The 20,154-nt window shown below is 47.0% G+C and overlaps 5 protein-coding genes across 9 annotated transcripts; 2 read left to right on the top strand and 3 right to left on the bottom strand.

The window, feature by feature from the left end:
- Nucleotides 1–2,028: 2,028 nt before the first annotated feature.
- Nucleotides 2,029–5,988, bottom strand: LOC117587171 (ubiquitin-protein ligase E3B). The gene is made up of 7 exons (XM_034277687.1): nucleotides 5,597–5,988; nucleotides 5,042–5,531; nucleotides 4,605–4,985; nucleotides 3,911–4,548; nucleotides 3,730–3,848; nucleotides 2,487–3,664; nucleotides 2,029–2,425 (listed from the first exon to the last, which is right to left on the bottom strand). The coding sequence occupies exons 1-7, from the start codon at nucleotides 5,755–5,757 to the stop codon at nucleotides 2,141–2,143; spliced, it is 3,252 nt and encodes a 1,083-aa protein (XP_034133578.1). The 5' UTR covers nucleotides 5,758–5,988; the 3' UTR covers nucleotides 2,029–2,140.
- An 829-nt stretch (nucleotides 5,989–6,817) lies between these two features.
- On the top strand, nucleotides 6,818–14,468 carry LOC117587169 (protein Smaug). Of its 5 annotated transcripts, none has more exons than XM_034277684.1 (5): nucleotides 6,818–7,216; nucleotides 9,320–10,883; nucleotides 10,945–11,918; nucleotides 11,979–13,110; nucleotides 13,635–14,468. In XM_034277684.1, exons 2-4 carry the CDS (start codon nucleotides 9,438–9,440, stop codon nucleotides 12,994–12,996), a joined length of 3,438 nt encoding a protein of 1,145 aa, XP_034133575.1. In that variant the 5' UTR covers nucleotides 6,818–7,216; nucleotides 9,320–9,437; the 3' UTR covers nucleotides 12,997–13,110; nucleotides 13,635–14,468. The 5 variants fall into 5 exon arrangements, with proteins under 5 accessions (XP_034133575.1, XP_034133574.1, XP_034133573.1 ...); XM_034277683.1 differs by having other exon boundaries at nucleotides 6,818–7,217; nucleotides 9,324–10,883; XM_034277682.1 differs by lacking the exon at nucleotides 6,818–7,216 and adding an exon at nucleotides 7,840–8,150.
- Nucleotides 14,469–15,069: 601 nt separating this feature from the next.
- On the top strand, nucleotides 15,070–16,118 carry LOC117587175 (UPF0193 protein EVG1 homolog). Its single transcript, XM_034277692.1, has 3 exons — nucleotides 15,070–15,393; nucleotides 15,459–15,830; nucleotides 15,886–16,118. The coding sequence occupies exons 1-3, from the start codon at nucleotides 15,180–15,182 to the stop codon at nucleotides 16,059–16,061; spliced, it is 762 nt and encodes a 253-aa protein (XP_034133583.1). The 5' UTR covers nucleotides 15,070–15,179; the 3' UTR covers nucleotides 16,062–16,118.
- A 259-nt stretch (nucleotides 16,119–16,377) lies between these two features.
- LOC117587173 (protein phosphatase methylesterase 1) lies at nucleotides 16,378–18,374 on the bottom strand. The gene is made up of 6 exons (XM_034277690.1): nucleotides 18,158–18,374; nucleotides 17,843–18,041; nucleotides 17,635–17,744; nucleotides 17,266–17,577; nucleotides 16,989–17,210; nucleotides 16,378–16,932 (listed from the first exon to the last, which is right to left on the bottom strand). The coding sequence occupies exons 1-6, from the start codon at nucleotides 18,229–18,231 to the stop codon at nucleotides 16,623–16,625; spliced, it is 1,227 nt and encodes a 408-aa protein (XP_034133581.1). The 5' UTR covers nucleotides 18,232–18,374; the 3' UTR covers nucleotides 16,378–16,622.
- On the bottom strand, nucleotides 18,280–19,735 carry LOC117587174 (arginine kinase-like). Its single transcript, XM_034277691.1, has one exon. The coding sequence runs from the start codon at nucleotides 19,656–19,658 to the stop codon at nucleotides 18,510–18,512; it is 1,149 nt and encodes a 382-aa protein (XP_034133582.1). The 5' UTR covers nucleotides 19,659–19,735; the 3' UTR covers nucleotides 18,280–18,509.
- Between the last annotated feature and the right edge of the window lie 419 nt (nucleotides 19,736–20,154).

The following is a 20,154-nucleotide window of genomic DNA, read 5'->3' as shown; positions in this document are numbered from 1 at the left end:
TTTGGGTCGTGCATGCATATGGGGGAATGGAATGGAATCTGGTTCCCCAGCTCCCCTATGATGGGGCACCCATATTGCCGTTGATAGCATTAATGGGGGGGAATTGGATTGGATTGGGGAGCGCTCTTTGAAGTCTAGCCTCCTCCTCCTAATCGGTTGTAATATTTATGAAAAAGGAAAATGCTTTTGAATGTGGGCCAAATCCGAATGCTTCTAAAGATAACGTTCTATTGAAAAAGAAAACTTTTAAAGCAGATGGGTGAGGGGAAGAAATAAATTTGTTTTAACCTCTTCTTAGTTCCCACAAACTCTTCAAAAATATCCTTTAAAATCCATTCCCACAGAATGTTCTTCCATATCAAGGACCACTTTTAATATTTTCCTTTTTCATCATCCGATTTATCGAGTGCCCACTCGACTCTGCTGTAGCAAACCTTTGATATCCGTTGAATATATCTCTAACCCATCAGCTCCCATCTGTTCGAGTGCAGCTACTTTAACTTATCTGAAATCGGACTGGAACAAGCTGCACCTTGTACTAGATCCAAGGAAATCTCGCCGCTACCGTTTTGCCAAAGGGACGGACACACACAACAGAAAAGAGATCCGCTGCTGGATAAGACGAGCTAATCAAACCTTTAAACGGTACTTGATGGCCGAGCCACAACAAATTGCAGCGGCACCAAGGTGAGGGCAGGCACATCACATATTGGGACTGGCGCCAAGCGACTGTCGCCTCTGTGCCACTTGAATATTATGGGTCGCAGCAGCAGCATAAGCAGCAGCAGTCTCGTCACTGGTTGCCACTTGTGCTCCTGGTGGCGGTGGCGGCAAAAACTCACAGGCGAGTCATAAAAATCATCACACTTTGTCCCAGGGATGCTGATGCTGCTCGGGAACAATGCCAGTTGTCGTCGTCGTCGTCGTCGTCTTCACAGTGATGTCATTTTATGGCCTCTGACGGTGCGACGACCACCGACTGTTAGTGTCTGTGGCGATTTTTTCCTTAAATTATTGTTATGATTATTGTCTGTTTGTGTGGGTCTGTTCTACAATTTGTTTGGCATTGTCCGCTCGCACACGAGATCCAGTTCAAGGGAGACCGATTCCGACATGGAAAAACCGCAAGAGGACATCACTTGGAGAAAATGGAACAATGCCATATAAAACATGTCGAATAAAAATGTCAAATAACATTCGAGCAACCAGATTTAATGCGGGTCAGCAGGATAAGAGATAGAAGAAGGACCAACCCATATCGCATTTCCCATTACGATGGCAAGTCATTAGTCGGCCAAGTCTGGACATGCAATTTCCGGTAATTTGACTAGCTTTGCATAAACTCTTTGCAATATTTCCGGATTGCTTATCCAAATGGTATGCCTAAGTGCACTCGTCGACCCTTGTGTGACTCAGGCAATTAGCGGATGTCCAGGAGCCAAGACCCCGTCCAGACGGATTTGTGTCATTAGCTCGCGCGGACTCATCTTCATTGCATTCCGATGTTCATTTTCATTCATTGGTTGAGTTGGAAAAACCCGGGGAAATTTGAACAGCGCTCACTAATTGCTGCCGTTTGGCTTCATTCCTTTTTTCCTTCCTTTCCATTTGTTTGTTATCGCAGGGAACGCGCTTAGGCAAACAAATCTGATAAACAGCAAGCAGCGAGCGGCTTTACATTTTGCACATGAATCAGACATTTAGATTTATTGTTGCTGTTTTTTTTTTTCGTGGTTTACAATGTAACAGACATATGTATGTGTGTGTGTGTGTGTTGGATATCATTTAATTCCAACTTAAAGTTCTTCAACCAAAATCGAATTATTATTTCTAATATTTGTAATTCAGCATTCTATTGGTATTTTGGTTGTGTGTACACTTCGTTATTAGTTTTTATTATAGTTTTATCACAGCTATACGTTTATATTTATTTGTTTTTTCTATATAATTGTGTGTTTCCTTGCCGCATGTTTCTTTGCCACAAAACAAAACAAATTTACACCGCGAAATACTTAAAAAGGAATAACATAAAATGTGAATAAAGCACAGGGGTGGTGGGGTGGGTTGGGTTTGGGGTAGGAATATGTGCAAGAGAATTTAGCAAGATTGTCGCACGGCAGTCCCTGATATGACACCCAACTTACGACAGCTCAAAGCCCGTGTTGCTGCTCACGGCATAGCGCAGTTTGTCCCGCAGCGTAGACTTTTTCTGATAGTTCGGCAGCTTCAGCAAATTGAAGCAGGTCGAGGAGGTGGGCAGACGGTTGAGCGGATCCTTTTTGCGTATGGTGAAGAAGCCGCGTATCACACTGCCGATGGTGTCGCCAGTGTCCTCGTCGTCGCCCACCTCCACGCAGCGAATGGAGAAGGGCGGCTCCAGATGGGCAAAGCCCAGCAGCGGAGGCTTCGAGCAGCTGGTAACAAACTGTGGAGTAGAATATGCATTAAAGATATATCCTTAGACATGGTTTCCTTCAGTTACTCACCTTCAGGAACAGCTTGCGCTCGTCCTCTGTGAAATCCTTGCCCAGAATATCCCAGAGCCAGCCAACCACGCGATGAGAATCATGAAATCCGCCATAATACTGCGTATGCTTGCGTAAGTCCCTCAAATCCAATGGCGCCGTGTCGCCCGAGATGAGACGCTGCAGTTCGGGGGGTGAGAAGAGCGACAGCCACTCGGTATTGACAATGCTGCGAAAGCCTCGATTGAAGGCTTGGGTTTGCTCGCGAATCTGTGTGTTCATGTGGAAGTAGGCCATGTAGTGGATGTAGACCAGCTTGTTGTGATCGTTGACCACACGCCCCTTGCCGCCGGGATGCAACTCGTGGGTGACAATCTTGCCCATCACATCCTGGTCAACGGAGAAGGTCAGATTCAGTTCGGCCACATCCTGCTTGTAGTGCTTGATGAAGGTGAGACTGCGATAGAGTTCGGCGTCCAGCGAGGGCAGCTCATCCATGCAGGAGTAGAGGGCCTGCTGCGTCTGCCCCAGCAGCTGGGAGAGGAAGAACGAGGCGAAGGGTACATCCACCACGATGCCCTCGTAGACGGCCTTGCCCAGCATGCGGCCCACAAACTCAAAGAGCAGCAGGTGATTGTCCTGCACGTAGGAGATCGGCGATGGATAGAGTCGCTGATCCGAGGTGGTCTTGAACAGATTCAGCGACGGATCGAACACCTTCTTGATTGTCTCCTCCAGGAACTCCTTGAACACACCGTCCTGATCGATGCCCGCCTCGTGTAGTCCCTGCTGATTGATGAAACGCACCCGAATGACGCCCTTCAGGGCATGCGTGGGCTGTGCGGCCAGCTGCCGGTAGCCATCCTCCACAATACGCTCCCGATGAATGACAATCAGCGCAGAGCGGGGCGAGGCACACGCGCTCTCCGTCAGCCCCATGACAGCCTTTTCGTTTTGCACGAACTTGCGGAACAGCTTGACACGATCATCGTGCGGAATTATGTGCGGCATCTTGGCCAGTAGCAACATGGCATTCCGCTTGGCCTTCTCCAAATCGTTGATGAACGTGGAAGGCTTCACTTCCGGTATGAGCCAATGATTTGTTGGCGTAAACGGGCGCCGGCAGTCGCGACGATATAAACAGAGCAGCAGAGTGTGTAGCGAGAGAAAGACAGGATTCTGAACAATGTTCTTGGCGCCTGCAAACGGGATGTATTGCGGATAAGTGGCTGATAAATGCTGATCATCCAAAGTGCCAACTCACCCAAAATGTTATCGTTGATCAGTTTGTACAGCATATTGTTTAGAAAATAGGTCAGCATGACATAATCGTTTAGCCGAAATGGATTCTGCTCCGTGTACATTTCATACTCGTCGAGAATTCTACACAGAAATGGAAATACATTTAGGACATGGCTGAGGAATCCCTGGATGGATCTACTCACGTAACATAGTGCGTCATGCAATCACAGAATAGCATCAACATGGCTGTTTGTGGCTTCTGGAGGCTGGTCTCGCTCTTCAGCAGATCCAGATACTCCTTCATGCCGCAGTTGGGGCCCAGCGATGTCAGCAGGAGCCAGATGTCATAGAGCACATTTTCGTTGTAGCAGATTCCCGTCAAAATGTCCAGCTTCATTTGGGAGAGCGTGCTGAGGGCTGCATAGTACATGCCGCAAATACGCGACACATGCACCACATCGGCATTGTCCAGCTTCCGCCACGGCTGTTTGGCCTGTTTGCTCTGCTTGCTGGCTGTGTTGCCGCCAATGAGTGTGACACCGCAATTGGAGCTGCGCTCGAGGGCGCGTCGCAGCAGATTCGATGTGGAAGGCTGCTGGGGAGACTGGAACTCGATGCGCTCGTAGTTTACGTTGATTTCCTTCAGGATATCCCCCAGGAGCACCTTGATGCAGCGGCTATCCCACAGCATATGGAATTGCTTCTTGATCAACGCCACATTCTGATTCTGGGCAGGCTCCGTGCCGGGTGTGTGCCAGCCAAGCAGCTCGTGCCATTGCGTAAACACTCCTTTGGTGGTCACCGTGTTGGGTATCAGTTCCAGCAGCGTTGTTGTGGTCTCCTATGCAACAGGAATAATTTAAGTTGCGAAGGGATAAGGGCTTATTTTCGACTTACAATCAGCAATGGATAGGCCAGCACTTTGGCCTCCGCGTGGCCATCAATGTTGAACAAGTTGACAATGTTTCCCAGGAACGCCAGTGACTTGGTACCCGGCATGCTAGCACCGAACTCCTCGAACCACTGGAAATCCTCGGAGATGCTCAATGCCTTCTTCAGCAGACCCATGGACGAGAACTGCTCTATGCACTGGGGCACGCTCTGGTTCAAGTGATAGATGAGAGCCGGCACAGAGAGAATCTCCGATAGAAACTGGCTCAACAGGTTGCGACTGTAGTCGCCGTCGATCAGAGGCCGCAGACAGAGAGTGATAATGGCCACGAAGGTGACGGTTTTCACGGACAATTCCTCGCGTGCCGTGCCCCTCAGCAGCACCAGCTAAAGGATAAACATTTCAAGTAATTTCATAGAGGATAGGCTACTGGACTGCTCACCCGCATGGTTCTGTAGAAGCCGTGCTGCACCAGGTGCCCCTGAATGTTGCAGCAGACCTTCTGCATGGCTGGCTGGAGGCCTCCAAATGTGGCATTCCGCAGGATGGCCCAGGATTTGGGAGCAGTAAACACAATCAGAGTATGGAGGAAGAGGGCAAGTGACAGACTGTCAGCATGATTCTCAGGCTTTAGCTCTGGCAGCAGCAGCAGGCAGTTGGTTAGCAATAGCTTGATGTGCGCGATCCAGGGTAAACTACGCTCCTTGTGCAGACAGAGGGCTGCGTAGGAGAGTCTTGGATTCTCCGCCTCCATTGCCTTGTTGACGTAGCGGCAGATGATCTCCAGACGCTCGCGCGCCTTCATATCCTTCTTGTCCAATTTGATTTGCGTGAGATAGCGACGGAGCACAGGATACACATTAACGGCAGTCAGCTCCAGTTCCGTATCCTTCTCATCCTGTCCCGGCACAAATACAGCATCAAAATCGTTGCTACAAAGAAGGTGGAGGGAGTATTTGTGGTAATGGGTGCCAATGGGGATGGGATGAGGGCTTACATGATACGCTTTTGATATTTCCGGCGGGACGCATATCCTTTGAGGGTGGACTGCAGCAGGATGGCGGCCGACTCACGGCGCTTCTCCAGCGCCCGCTCCTCCCTGGCCGCCTTCGTCTGCTCCAGGAAGCTCGTCTTCTGCGATTCTGTTTGGGCAAACATTCTTTTCGCTGTCTGTCGATAGGCTGCCAATGTGTTGTCGTAGTGTTTGTGTGCGTTTCGTTGGGATTCTCGCGTAACTAGTGGTTTATTGCGCTAAATATAACTTGCATGTACTGCTGTGTGTGCCAAAGCTGTTGCTCATATCGTATTGGTGCCCTTTTCATGGTAATTTGTAATGCAGCCACAATTTTCCAATAACAATTTTCATTTTCCTTCTGCACCAGTGTGACCCTCAGCCGTATATACCACCAAATTTAAGAATATACCAAAATATACACCGATATTAAATAGTGATCGAACTTAACCCACTTATCCACCTTCTATTTAAACAGGCGAACAACTTGAGAGGTAAACCGCAGATCCCCTTAAAGTTGGCTTAAATTCTTCAAGTTTCATAATGTCTAGTCAAATACCAACTGTCCGACAATTAGTTTTACACACCATGTAGTTGATGTGTTAGAAACATGTGGTAACATATTTTTCCGTTGGCAGCATAATTTAAATGGGCCAGCAACATTTGGCACGGAATAGGCAACATTTAGAACCCTTGGAAGGATGGATATCCTCGAATTGAGGTAACTTTGGAACTCTCTGGAACAATCAATCCAAAAACGAATCCATCTGTTCTGGTGAGCATTCTTAACCAAATTATGCAGAATATAGATACCGACAATGTATCTATATCGGGATATAGTACATATATACACATAGAAACCATATGAAAACTTTAAAGGCAGCTGGTAAAATGGAATTGTTATATTAAATTTTGGAAATAGGGTACACACTCGCCAACAAATTGTCAAATGGAGTAATGCCCCTTTTGTTGCTTGGTCTTATTTTGCAGTCAAGAATTGTTAAGAATTGAATGACGATTCATGGAAAAATGCAGTTTTAAAGTTGAGAGTCCTAGCCAGGTGGTAATATTAAACAGAAGATCAAAGTCGAGGAAAATTACTTAAGACTAACGGTATATTTATAGTATTTTTAACATTAAAGTGAATATTTTGGTATATTTCCGAGGGTCTGTCGGTATATTTCATTGATAACTACGCGGTCACACTGGTTGCGCGTTCGGGAACAAATAATTAATTAATTTTGCTGAAAAATATGGACTAAACGGCAAGAATGTTCATATAACCACATGCAAGTGTGTGCAGTTCTCTATCGCGGCTCGGAAAAGAAAATACGTTGCGTGGAGGCGCAGCAAATGTGTGGCTAAAAAAGGCGATGTGTAGTTATGATTTAGCAAAAACAACAAGAAAAGCATCCAGAAAGCGCTAATAAAAAATACACACATACATATAGCGAAGGTGAAAATTATAAATTAATAAATGTGCGCTCTGATAGCATATCAAATTAGCGAAATATGCTTAAATTTCGTGTTTCGAAGCAATCAAAACTGTGAATTGCAACAGAAAATAATTTCAAGGTTTGCAGCAGGCGAATAGAAAGCAAAAAGGTAATTGAAAAATAGAACGATTTTGGCACAAGCGCAGTTGTATAGTGTAGCTAGCTATATATTTTTGTTGTCTGGCCGACGACGACAACGACCATGGTTAGGTGGGTGGGGCGTGATTTTGGGGGCTAATATATATGTTGGGCATGTTCTTGTGTGTGAGTGTTTGTGTGGGTCTGTGGTGAAAACAACAAACCGCCTGTTCCTCCCTTCCCTCTCCCTCGCGCCACGACCAAAAAACGGAACGGAAAGTGAGTGTAAATGAAAACAATTGTGTGCAAAGCCAGCAGCAGCGACAGCATCGGACTGCGAGAAGAGAGTAGGAGAGCGAATTCCTCCCTTGCCTGCCGCCCTGTAACGTTTTCTCTCTCTCTCATGTAATTTGCCGCAATTTTTGCCTCTGCATTGCAATGCTTCATGCATTCTCAGTGTGTCACACTCACTCACACACACACACACACTCGCATGCAAGGTCTCCCCCGTTTTTCAGACAGTAGCATCGTTCCTTTGGCTGTCAGAAAAAAGGCGCGCTTCGTTCCGTTCCCGTGCCCGTGGCCGTTCCCTTTCCCGTTTCGCTCTCTCCTTGATTTTCGCAAGCTCCACCATTTTCTAAAACGCCACACACTGCTGACGCCAGCGCCAATCATTCGCCATCATCTCGTCACTCTGCCTGCCGGTCATCCTCCTCAGTGCTCCCCAGAGTGCCTGCTGTCTGTTGCTTGTCGTTGCAGCATTTTTCAGTTCAGTTCTCATCTTCGTTTATTTAATACAAACAAAACTGTTTTCCGTGGCGTCTAGTTCCCTCTGTATTGTGTATTTGCTCAACTACAGATAATCAAATTTATATTGTGCATGCAAAAAAAATACGTAAAACATGCAAAACGAGTGCGATCGCGGCTGAACGGGCACAAAATTCGACAAACAACGACGCCGCATTGTGAGTTTGCTTTAAAATTCCCCCCCTCAAAGTCTGGAAGGATCAGAGTGTTCATTGTGTGTGGAGTGTGTGTGTTTTTCGATCGTTTATTGAACTTTGGGAATATTGCAGTTATATTCAAAGCCGGTTAGGAACTAACATAACCTCAAAGATTGGACCAGATCAGCCATGCATATTTACCGTTAGTTTGCAGCGCCAGATAATGGTTCCATCTCCCTCTCTCCCCCATATTAAAAGTAATGGTGCATTGGCTTGGCAACAATTAAACAACAAGAAATGTGAAATTTCGTCCAAAAAGTTAAATATAAAAAAGTAAACATCAGTAAATTCCCCAGCTCCGCGTTTAATACAGTAATTGGGCCCCGTTATGTTTTAATGTCTGCTTACAGCACACACACGAACGAACACACAGACCACTCGCACCCATACTAAAACAACACTTCATTGCTAAGATGATGGTTGGGATAGGAGTGGAGCGGGGGTTGCCTCGGCTTTAAATTATAACAGTAGATAGCAAAAGCAGAAAAGAAAAAAAATCGAAGAAAGTCGCAAAAGCAAAGGCAACAGAAACAAGATTCGAAATGAGCACACAAAAGCAGTGGAAATTAAATGAAAAGTGCGAGCTACCGACTGCCCGCCCCTATCCTCCTAGTTTTGGTCCCTTTGGCATATAGATATCGAATTCTAATGATTTCCCATCTAAACTGTTTGTCATTTTATTGATTACCATAGAATCGAATGCGGAAAGCAAGTCGTGGAAGGTGTTATGTATTTGCTTGCTGTTTATTTGCTGCCCTGATAAGCCCCGATCTACGGACTGGGACGGACCCATGGCAAATGCTAATTTCCCTTTTGCCAATTATAGAAAGATTATTATTGTAGCCAATACTGCCGCTGCTCGGGCTGTGTGCCGCGTGCTCTTGTTGTTGCTGTCGCTTGGCTTGTAAATTTATAAAATTAGCGAAAAATTGATTTGATTAACTTTTGAGAGGTGTTTGCGTCTGTGGCTTGGGTTTATTTTATTATCGGCCACAACAACGGCAACAGGTGACAAATTATAGGGAAAATAAACGTGAAATTGATTGATCATGTGCTTGTGGGATCAGTAGGGGTACTCTATACAAAATGGTATATACGCTCATTAAAGAATACAAATATTTATTTTGCAGGAACAACGATACCAAATAATCCAACAAAGAAGACGCCACAGTTGCAGTACCACAAATATAAACCACACTTAACATATTCCCAAAAACGGAACAAACAACAAACCGAAACAACAACGAGATGAAGTACTCAACTGGCACAACAGACAACGGGATGTCCTGCGGCATCGACAGCAACTCAAACTCCAACAGTGCATTGAATGACATGCAGCCCACAACCTCCACACCCACACAGGCACACTCCCACAAGGAGGCCATATCTACGACAACGCCCGCGAAAACAGGCGATGCACAGACCACCCATACCAATACAAATACCAATACCATTGCCAACAGCAACTGCAATTCCAATCCCAATCCCCATAAGCCGCCGAACGCGCTGTTCTGTGAGCAGGTGACCACAGTGACAAATCTCTTTGAGAAGTGGAACGACTGCGAGCGAACCGTCGTGATGTACGCGCTGCTGAAGCGTCTGCGCTATCCGAGCCTCAAGTTTCTTCAGTATTCGATCGACAACAATTTGACACAGAATCTGGGCACTTCGCAGACGAATCTGAGCAGCGTGGTCATCGACATCAATGCCAACAATCCGGTCTACTTGCAGAACCTGCTGAATGCATACAAAACATTTCAGCCGTGCGATGTGCTGGATGGCATGTCCTCTTCCTCCTCCGACAAAGACTCGATGCCGTGCTATGGCAGCGACTTTCAGATCACCACCTCCTCGCAGTGTGATGAGCGGAAGCTGTATGCCCGCAAGGAGGATATACTCCACGAGGTGCTGAACATGCTGCCGCTGCTGAAGCCGGGCAACGATGAGGCCAAACTCATCTACATGACCCTGATTCCGGCCGCTGTCAAAGACACCATGCAGCAGATTGTGCCCACGGAGCTGGTACAGCAGATCTTCTCCTACTTACTCATTCATCCGGCCATAAGCAACGAGGATCGACGATCGCTTAACATCTGGCTGCGACACCTCGAGGACCACATTCAGGCAGCCGCCGCTGGGCTCACGAATCGTAGCTACTTCCTGCAGCCATCGCCACAGCTGGTGGCGGGCACCAGCTCCACGGGCAGCTCATCGGCAGCTAGTTCCTCGGCCGCCTCCTGCTCGTCGGTGGCCTCTTCATCGCTGAGCAACCTGGGGAGCAGCTTGTGCACCACCAGCACCACTAGCAGCTCGCGATCGTCGCGCAGCAATGACTGGCAAACGATTGCACCGCCCAGCAAGCAGCAACAGCAGCAGCACAAGCTCACTGGCGGCGATTGGCGTGGCAGCGGGGGCTCCAGCGGATCGATCAATCCACTCTGTGATAATTTAAATGGTATTACCCTGAACGAATTAGCTTCTAGTCAGAACAGCTTAGGCCTGTCGCTGGACAACAGCTCCTTGCTGGTTAACAGCGTCGTGGCGGGAGCAGCAGCGGGCTCAATGCTTGTAATCGGAGGCACCGACGACCATGACACGTCCTTCAGCAAGAATGGTACGGAAATCATCGACTTTGAGCCCCCCACTCTGGCAGATGTTGGTGAGGCCAGCGGCATAAGCAATCTCTGTCAGCAGGTGAGTCAATAGAGCCTATCAATAGAGTCTTCCCAGAAATATATTTAATTATGTCTTTCAGCCCTCCTCACATCATCTTCAACAACAGCTGCTGCAACCGCCTCCGTCAGGTCCACAGCTGCCCTACGCCTCGATATTGATGGGCAATGTGGGCGATCAGTTTGGTGACATCAATCGCTGGAGTCTGGACAGCAAAATCGCTGCTCTGAAGACGCGGCGATCCAATAGCTTGACAACTCAAACAATTTCCAGCTGTTCATCGTCATCCAACTCCTCGGTGATCACTGTCAACGACAACTGCTCCAATTCCACGGAGAATCTGGCACAGTTTGCCAACAAACCGAGGAGCTTTTCCCTCTCCATTGAACATCAGCGCGGAGCTATGGCCAACAGTGGCTCGGATACGCGACTGGATGAGTTCAAGCCGGGTTACATCAAGTTCCAGACCCGCAATGTGGGCATGTCGGGCATAGGCCTCTGGCTGAAGTCTCTCCGACTGCACAAGTACATTGAGCTGTTCAAGAATATGACCTACGAGGAGATGCTGATGATTACTGAGGATTTCCTCCAGAGCGTGGGCGTGACCAAGGGTGCCTCCCACAAGCTGGCCCTCTGCATTGACAAGCTGAAGGAGCGCGCGCACATTCTCAGCAGGGTGGAGCAGGAGCTGCACACCGGGCAGATGAAGCTCAGTGCGGCTGTCGAGGAGCTCACACACATTGTGCTGACGCCGATGAAACCCGTAGAGGCCATGGGGCCACCGGAGGAAAACATTGGCCATCGTTTCCTCAAGGTCATCGACTTGGTCAGCAATGCCGTTCAGGCGGATCCCTACTGTATCCAGGACGATGAGACGATGGGTGTATTCATGTGGATTCTGGATCGCTCTATACATAACGAGGCATTCATGAACCATGCCAACCAACTCAAGGAACTCAAGTTTAAGCTGTCCAAGCTGAAAATCTCCATGGTCTCGAAGATGCACCATGTGAAGACTACCGGCGTACCCACTGGGGGCAACATCAACAAACCCAGGTGCGTTTCAAGCTTTTCTTTTGAACTATTTCCAGTATTGCAATTGATTTATGTTTCTAGATGGAATGGCAAGAGTCGCAAGTGTGACACAAAGAATGGCAGCAACGATAGGATTAACAATCGCAAGAACTCCAACGACATGTTGAATTTCTCGCTGAACTGCCTGCAGCATCCACTGCCGCATCACCAGCAGCAACAACAGCCACCGCCACCGCCGCTCCAGCAATTCGAGTACAACGGCTACGGCGGTCCGTCGCATCAGCCACAGTATAAGAGCTCTTCGTATCCCAGCTTCATGAACAATCCTCAGCAGCAGCAGCAGCCACTCAAGTCGCATCACCATGCCCAGCAAATGCAGCAGATGCTGCAGCAGCACAATCATTTTCCTGCTTTGCCACAGCAGCCGGCACCGCAGACGCATCGCCGCTCGCTGAACAACCTCATTTTGGTGTCTGGTGGGCCACAGCAGCCGCAGCAAATGATCTTCAAGCCGGGCCAGGGAGTACTCACCAACAACAATGGCTCCAACGACAGCCTGGTCATGGATTCAAGGAGTCAGCAGCAACAGCAGCAGCCACGCAAGCCCAGCCTTAACGGCCTGACCGGAAATGGGAGTGTAAATGGAGGAGTGTCCAGTTCGGAGCAGCATCCAAAGAAGACCATGGCCGCCGTGGTGATGGTTAGTAGTAGTCAGAGTCAAGAGTCGCAACAGAGCGATCAGCAGCATACGCCTCAAATTCTAATCAACAACAACAATAACAACATACTGAACAACAATTTGATTAACCAGCAACAGCTGCAGTTGCTGGCGGCTGCTGCCGCTGCAGTCGGCAGTGGCAGCTGCCTATGCCCAGGTCCTAGTGGTGGTGGTGGTGGCAGTAGTGGGGCCTGCAGCAATAATCTCTGCTTGCAGAGCAGCAAGAACAACAATCACACTGCAGATCATTGCCTGTCCCAACCGCAGCGTCAGCTAATCAGCCTGAGCATGGCGCCGCACGAATACAAAATGAACGACTTCAAGAGCCTGGAACAGCTCGAGACGTTGTGCCGCCAAATGACTGAACAGGCAATGAACTGAGCCTCTGGGATAATTATGTGGAACTTTGTGGCTGCCAGTAGTTTTTTTGTGTTCACTGCGTTTTGAAGCTTGATTTCATAAAACGAACATGAATGTGTTTTTATATCTAGTTCTGTAAGAGAGAGATTCGCCTATATGTTTTGTGTCGCGTCGCGTCTAATTGTAATGCTCGTTGTTCCCCCACAATCCCTCGCCCGGCAGCCCATGCAAACGTTTTGTAATCGTTTTTAGTTAGTAAGCTCTGATAGTTTGTTTAAATGTTAAGTTTATAATTGTGTGCCAGGGCTCATCTGTGTGTCGTGTCTGGCCCGCTGGCGGTGCCCGGAGCTCCCGCTTTTCGCAGTCCAACGGCTGGCCGTTTGGAACTGTGAGAAGAGCTCTAGCTGCTTTCGAGCCTCCCCCCGCCCCAAATGAACGAATTCCCCTAAACGAAGCCTGCGCCTGTGCCCGGGCTCGGCCAGCTGGCTGGCTGGCAGCAGAGATGCCTCTTGGGCGGCCAATGTTATTAATGTCTAAGTTTTGTAAATGTTGTCGCCATTTGTAGTTCAACTAATACGCCACGTCCCAACCTCACACACACACACAACACACCCACACACACACACACTATATCACATAAATCACTTCTCTCTATGTAGGAAAATTTGGCCAAATTTGATCAACATTTTACGCTATTCTAACAAAGACAAGCACACAAACACGACCCAAAACACAAGTCCACAGATCCGATACCCAATCCCCCCCAAAGAAGACGACGAAAGAAATGGTTTATCTAGTAAAAATTTACATAATGAACTCTGCATCGTGACCATGAGACTGACTAAGATTACTTTTTCGCAACTATAAACACTAGAAAGGAAGAAGGAGGAGGAGCAAGGAGAGCTGGATATGGAGGAGACGGACTGAGTAATTGAGAATTGTTTGAGCGAATCAAAACCACGTTGCTTGCTGAATGAAGTAGAACTCCCATAAATAACGGATGTGTTTATCTACATATACACATGCACATAATTTATTTTAAATTTAAAGGAACATAATTGCTGAACACCGAGAACTACAAACAAAACCAAAAGCAAACCAATCTTCGAATAGGTTTCGAAATGTTTCAATGTTTTGTGTTTGTAAGTTGGTGAATCGATCGGAACTACATATTGTATTTTGTATTAAGTAAGGCGTAAACTATCATCCCAATCCCCTCACCATGTACCGTCGGACAACGTGTTGCACATGCAGCCAGACGAACGTGCATGAGATCATTGTCATTAATGTCTCCATTGATTCTATACCTGTAACTCTACGATTAATGCTTATGTTTCGCTTTAGTCAATTGTTTATTTGTAAACATGGCAAGCCAATCCAATCGATCGATTTGTTATGTTTTAGTTGTTTTTTTAGATATTTATACACACGAGTATATATTTACTACGTCTATAGATCGCATCCTAAGCTTAAGACGGGCCAGAGCTGAACACGATAAGGCAGCCAAAAAAGAATACACTAAGAATACGTAGGACCGCGTAGCCTAATTTTATTTTATTGTAAACAAAAAGCTGAACAAACTGTAAGCATGGAAATTGTAGCGTTTCCTTATTATCTTTATTTGTCCATAGTTCCAAATACCTATTTGTAAATTGCAAAATGCTTTTATTTATAAAACAAATAAACGAAAGATAAGCCGAAATAAATGTAAATGTATATTGAAAACTAGCGAAAATAGAGAGTTCAAAGTTATCCGCAAAACTATTGTAAAATTTCAAGTTAAAGATTGTCAAGTGGCCGCCACCACCTGCAGTTGGATGTGTAGGAAGCGGAGTGGAGGCAGGTGGCATGGCATGTGTTGAATGTTTGCCGAAATATAGAGAGAGAGAGAAGGGCCTGCAGCTTATCAAATGCGAGCCCCAAAACCAAGCGTGTACCTACCCTACACATATACACACATACAATACCTACCATATATTTATTTTAAATAAATTATTTCGAGAATTAAAATCGCTCTCACTGTTTATTGGATTCCCTAACAACCTAACAACGCAGGTTGCCATGCGTTTTGCCTCCCCAGTTGTTTGGTCATAAAACAAACTGTCTACACGTCTGGGATCCTTCATATCGAAGCTAGCTCTCACACGAAAACCTTCAGCAATATTCTATAATTTGTTCTAAGCCAAATTTTCTAGATTTACAAAATGAGCCGTCATCGCTATAATAATGTGCAGCTTAAGGCGCTGCCGGGTGCCTTGAAGGTGGAGCAGCAAGAGAAGCAGGAGGATGGCGAACACGGAGGAGGCAACACGGAGAAGTTGCCCCTGTGGCCAAGTGAGCGCATTCCACCGGGCGGTGCTGGAGCCTTTCATTCCACCAAGGTCAAGTACAGCAAGGAGACCTCTGAATTGATTCGTCGTAAGTGCCATCAGACGCGTGTGTCAACAGTGTGGTTCTATCAGTTTTGTTTCGTGTGTCCTTAGTGCTCGTCAAAGAGTCCAAGATGTCCATATTGATGCGTAAGCAAATCGATGAGAGTCTGCGCAATGGAGAGCCTTTGCCTCTGCCCAAGCCACCGCGTCCCAACACCAACAATGACCCGGACAAGGAGACGTTGGCCATTCTCGATCGCGCTCGCAATGCCAAGCGCAAGAACCTGCGCCAGATCGAAGCCAGTGGTGCCTACAACATGAGCTACTACCGCCCACCAACAGATAATCGGATGGCCGGTGAGAAAGCCAAGTCACAACTGCAGTTCACCATGGCTGGAACACATCTGGCTGATCCGTCCGTGAAACCACTGCGACGTCCGCGCGAGGACCCGCTCGTAACAGAGGAGGACATCATCAACGAACGTAAGTGGAGCAACACTTCCCCTTAGTATTCGTAATTCATTCCTTTCCCATGCAGTCTTGGATCAGATCAACGAGCGCGCAATGTGGCTGACGGAAATGGAATCGCTAGGCCAAGGCAAGAAGTATCGCCAGGAGATTCGAGATCAGATATCCGAACGCTTGCATCGCATCCAGGCCTTGGAGTCGAAGATTAAGATGAAGTCTACCGGTGGCTACCGCTTCGTCGACTAAATGTGTTAATCTGTTATATAATCTATGTGTTAAATGTTTCTTATAATATAAATATAATTAACCAATTCAATAAATGCCAAGATATGTTCATCGTCCAAGTTCCAAATTTAAAATTTTGTTGCGATTTTAAGTTAACATTTGATTAATAGTAGCTTTATTCAACCTTTTAGCATTTGTATAATTTCGATATCGTTAAAATTTCATTCGATCTGGCACATATTTAATACACACACATTTTTAACAATGTAAGAAGCCCGAAAACAATAAAGAATTCTCCTGCAAGGGATTATTGGCAAAATGAGTATAAAGTACGATGTTAAAAATTCATAAATTTAATTAAAAATATCGAATAAGTTACTGAAGTATAAGTATATATGCATATATAGAATATACGGCTATATATATATATATATCTGTTTCTACGCTCTACCTGTTGTGGTTGTTCCTGTTCATGCATGCATCTATCTGTTAGTTCAAAGTGTAATACTCCATTCAAAAATAGATTTTTGTGACCCTCTGCTTGTGCTCAACCATAGATGCCATGCGACCCTTGCAGTTCTCTCAACACGATGGCATGTGGCTGCGGAATTCGCTGGCCGCCTCTGCGAAACGATTGCGTATCAAGTAGCCGCTAATTACCTCGGCAACCTCGTGTGGACGGTCCTCGTGCACGGCATGTCCGCAGCGTGCCAAGACTTGCATTTGGAAGCGACCCTGCATTTGGCCAACGGTTAGTGTCCTATCCAATCCATCTATGCTGGCCAAGAGAAGTTGCTTGGGCAATCGAAGGTTGAGAAACTTGTCGCTCAGGCCAGAGAACCAGCCCACCCAGTACTTCTCCGACTTTGAGAGATCGATGCGCCAGGTGTAACTGAAGGAAAGGTGTGTTATCTGTCTGTGTGTGTGGTTAGTGCTTAAAAAGCTTACTTCCTGGCAGCTTCAGTCGCCTCCTTGGTCGTGACGGGTTTCTTAAAATCGGTGCCGGCTGCTAAACCTTCAGCGATACCTTCCTCGCCATCGCCCGGTGGCGAAACTTCTTCGTCTTCGGAAATGCTGAACGGATTGGGAAACATGCTGTTATGATGCGCCTCCTCCAGCACGTCATCGGGTAATGGCAGGTCATTCGTTGCCAGCTTATTCGTTGTACAGCTGCAAGTGGGCGAGACGGTAAGAGGTGCAAAATATGACTATGGAGCGCACTCACTTGATTATCTGTCCGGGCATTGAGACTTTGGCACTGTCGACATTGCGCACCTGTCCGCTCCTTATGCACCATTCGATGGCATTGGGAATACTCTGGAAATACTTTGGACGCGAGCGGAGGAAGCTTTGCATGCTGGCCAACGCCTCCATGGCCGTACCCTCAACAACGTCGATGACGGTGATGCCAATTAGGTTGGGCACCAATGACATGGAAGCGAAATGGACTGCAATCGCGCCTCCCATGGAGTGACCGACCAAAAAGAGTTGCGGCACCTCCTCTGGATACAGTTTAAGTATCAAATCTCCAATGTCCCTAGAGGCAAAAAAATCAATACAACCGAACACTGGACTTGCGTCAAGGACAACTCACTTTGAAATCGTATCTGCCGAGAGGTCGTCCTCGTCGTCCACCTTGCTGTCCCCGTGGCCTCTCAGGTCAATGCACAGGCACTGGCAGTGTATCATGCTCGTCACCTCGGACTGCAAATTAAATGCAAAATGAATAATATAATCGTTATCTTCTAATCTCGCAGACACGCAAGCCCAACGCCAAGGCAAAACAGCTGCGGAATACATACACAAAAGTGCGCCCAGGTGAGTGCGGAGTAGCCACCGCCATGTAGTAGCAATAGAACTGGTCCCGGCTTCTCGGGCTTCTTGGTGCGATAGACACGAAAAGTTCGCTGCTCATCCACCGTGACATCCTCCTTTTCGGCAAAGAACTCGTTCCACATGCCCGGCTTGTAGTCACGTATGCGCGACTTCTTGAAGGAGTCTCTGTAATTAACCAATTTAGGTATTAATTGGATGCTTGCCATTCCACTGTATGGTAGAGGTATCCCTTCCTCCCTCCCTCCATCCCATACAGCTGCAGCATCCTAGCAAAAACTTACGCTCTACCAATGCGCCCGCTCGGTATGGTGGGTGGCAACTTGCCCTTGAGCATGGTTCGCTGTAAGCTCGACATTGCGCTCGATTGTCTCCGCAGTGAAAAGCAACAATTGGGTGTGTTTTGCCTTAAGTGAAGGACTTTAATTGCACTTTTCTTGCTTGTAAATCCGTTTTCAAAATAAGTAAATATATCTATCTTGTCGCCATTTATTTCGCAGCTATCGATAAATTATACCGCCTGACCCTCAGAAACATACCGCAATAGAATTGTTTATTTTGAAAATATACCGTAAACATACCGTTGAAAATCATTAAATAAAAATTACTAAAAAAATAATTTAACAAAGGCCGTTACTATTTAAATATCTTGTTTTCGGCATCGATTAGGGCGCGAATCCCATCGTACATCTCCTTGACTGCCTCATATTCAGTTAGGCCCACCCGGCGCTTGTTTGAGATGTCATAGACACCGTCCTCAACCTTGGTGTGCTCGCCACGGGTGCCGCGCCTTTGCAGATTGTATTTATCCATCAGCTTCCAAAACTCCTTCGGATTGTCCGACAGATTGGGCAGCTTAATGTGCACGGATGCGCGTATCGTTGAGCCCAGATTGGTGGGGCAGAAGGTCAGATAGCCCAGACGCTCGTCGCGGCTAAAGTCGAGATGCTTTTCCAAGGCCTCCACGCCGCCGATCATGCGTTCGTACACCTTGCCGATGTCCCCGCCCTTTTCCATTGAGATGATGCGCAGGTGGTCCTCTTCATTAACCCACACCACGAAATTGCGCGCCTCGTTGAAGTAGATGCCGCGTGCAGCGGGCCAAAATCGCTTGGCACCAGACGTCTTCAGGAAGCGGTCGCAATCCCTGAACAAGAAGTGCTCGTCGATGAGCTTCTGTTGCACGGACTTCTCGATGCCGCTGAGCGGCAGGTAACTACCTTTATAAGAGCCGCTCATCGTGTTCAAGGCACCGGATATCATGGCCTCCAGCTTCGCAAATGCGTTCTCGCTGAGGCAGGAGATGAAGGGAAAGTTTTTCACGGAGCGTCCGCAGCGGACACGCGTGGACAAAATGTACTTGTTGTCGGGATCAAGGTTGGCGAAATCATTGCACTTGCCGAAGCAGCACTCGGGGTGCTTATCTGTTTTCTTGAAGCCCTTGTGAAAGTCCTCGATAATGGGATCAAAGATTTCCGCAAACGTTTTGTACGCCTCCGGTTCGGGGGCAACGATTCCAACGGCCGAGTCGTGGTTGCTCAGGCCAGTTTGAATGCAGTCCAGCAGCGAGGAATTGAAAGATGCTGTCGTCTTCTTCTTCAACTTTTCGAAGAGGTCCTTCTTAAGGTGCTTCTTTAACAGCGACTTGGAGTCAGAGGCGACCAGTTCCTTGTAGCCGTCCTCCAGCCGCAGCAGTGTATCCGAGTCGATGGGCTTCCCTCCTTTGCTTGCCTGTCGACATAAAAACAAAAAAGTCCCTGGACGAAGTGCTTGTAGTCGTAGCATAGTTTCCAAAGGAAATTTAGAAATTAAGAAATTTTCATGTGAACGTATTAGATCGATGTCAAAATTTACATATTTTAGGAAGCAGCCTCTAGTAGTAACTAGTTAGGGGCTGTTGGTGTTTATTTAAACGTTATTTGTGCGTATTTTCCCGCCATTTCGGTTTATTATTGAGATGGCAGCAGTGTGACCACAGAGTTATTGAGACAATTATCGCCTGACCATATCGATGGGAAAAAGTCTGCAGTCTGGTAGCACCACAACGTTGACAATATTTAAAATGTTGGGCAGGCCACTTTGAATTTTGAGATCATTCAATGTGATCACCTTATCTCTCCTTATCAGCCGTGCAAATAATTCAGATACTGATAAATCCGCTAATGGAATTAATTTCAAATAATAAACCATCTGTTTTAAACAACCAGATATTAAGTGTTGGAATGCATTAGTTGAGAAAAATAAGAAAAACACCATAGGACAACGCCGTAACGTAACCCAG

This window comes from Drosophila guanche, unplaced genomic scaffold (assembly GCF_900245975.1).
Source record: "Drosophila guanche unplaced genomic scaffold, DGUA_6, whole genome shotgun sequence".
NCBI lineage: Eukaryota > Metazoa > Arthropoda > Insecta > Diptera > Drosophilidae > Drosophila > Drosophila guanche.
The sequence above is the reverse complement of the archived record's forward strand: the minus strand, read 5'-3'. Positions and strand labels throughout refer to the sequence as shown.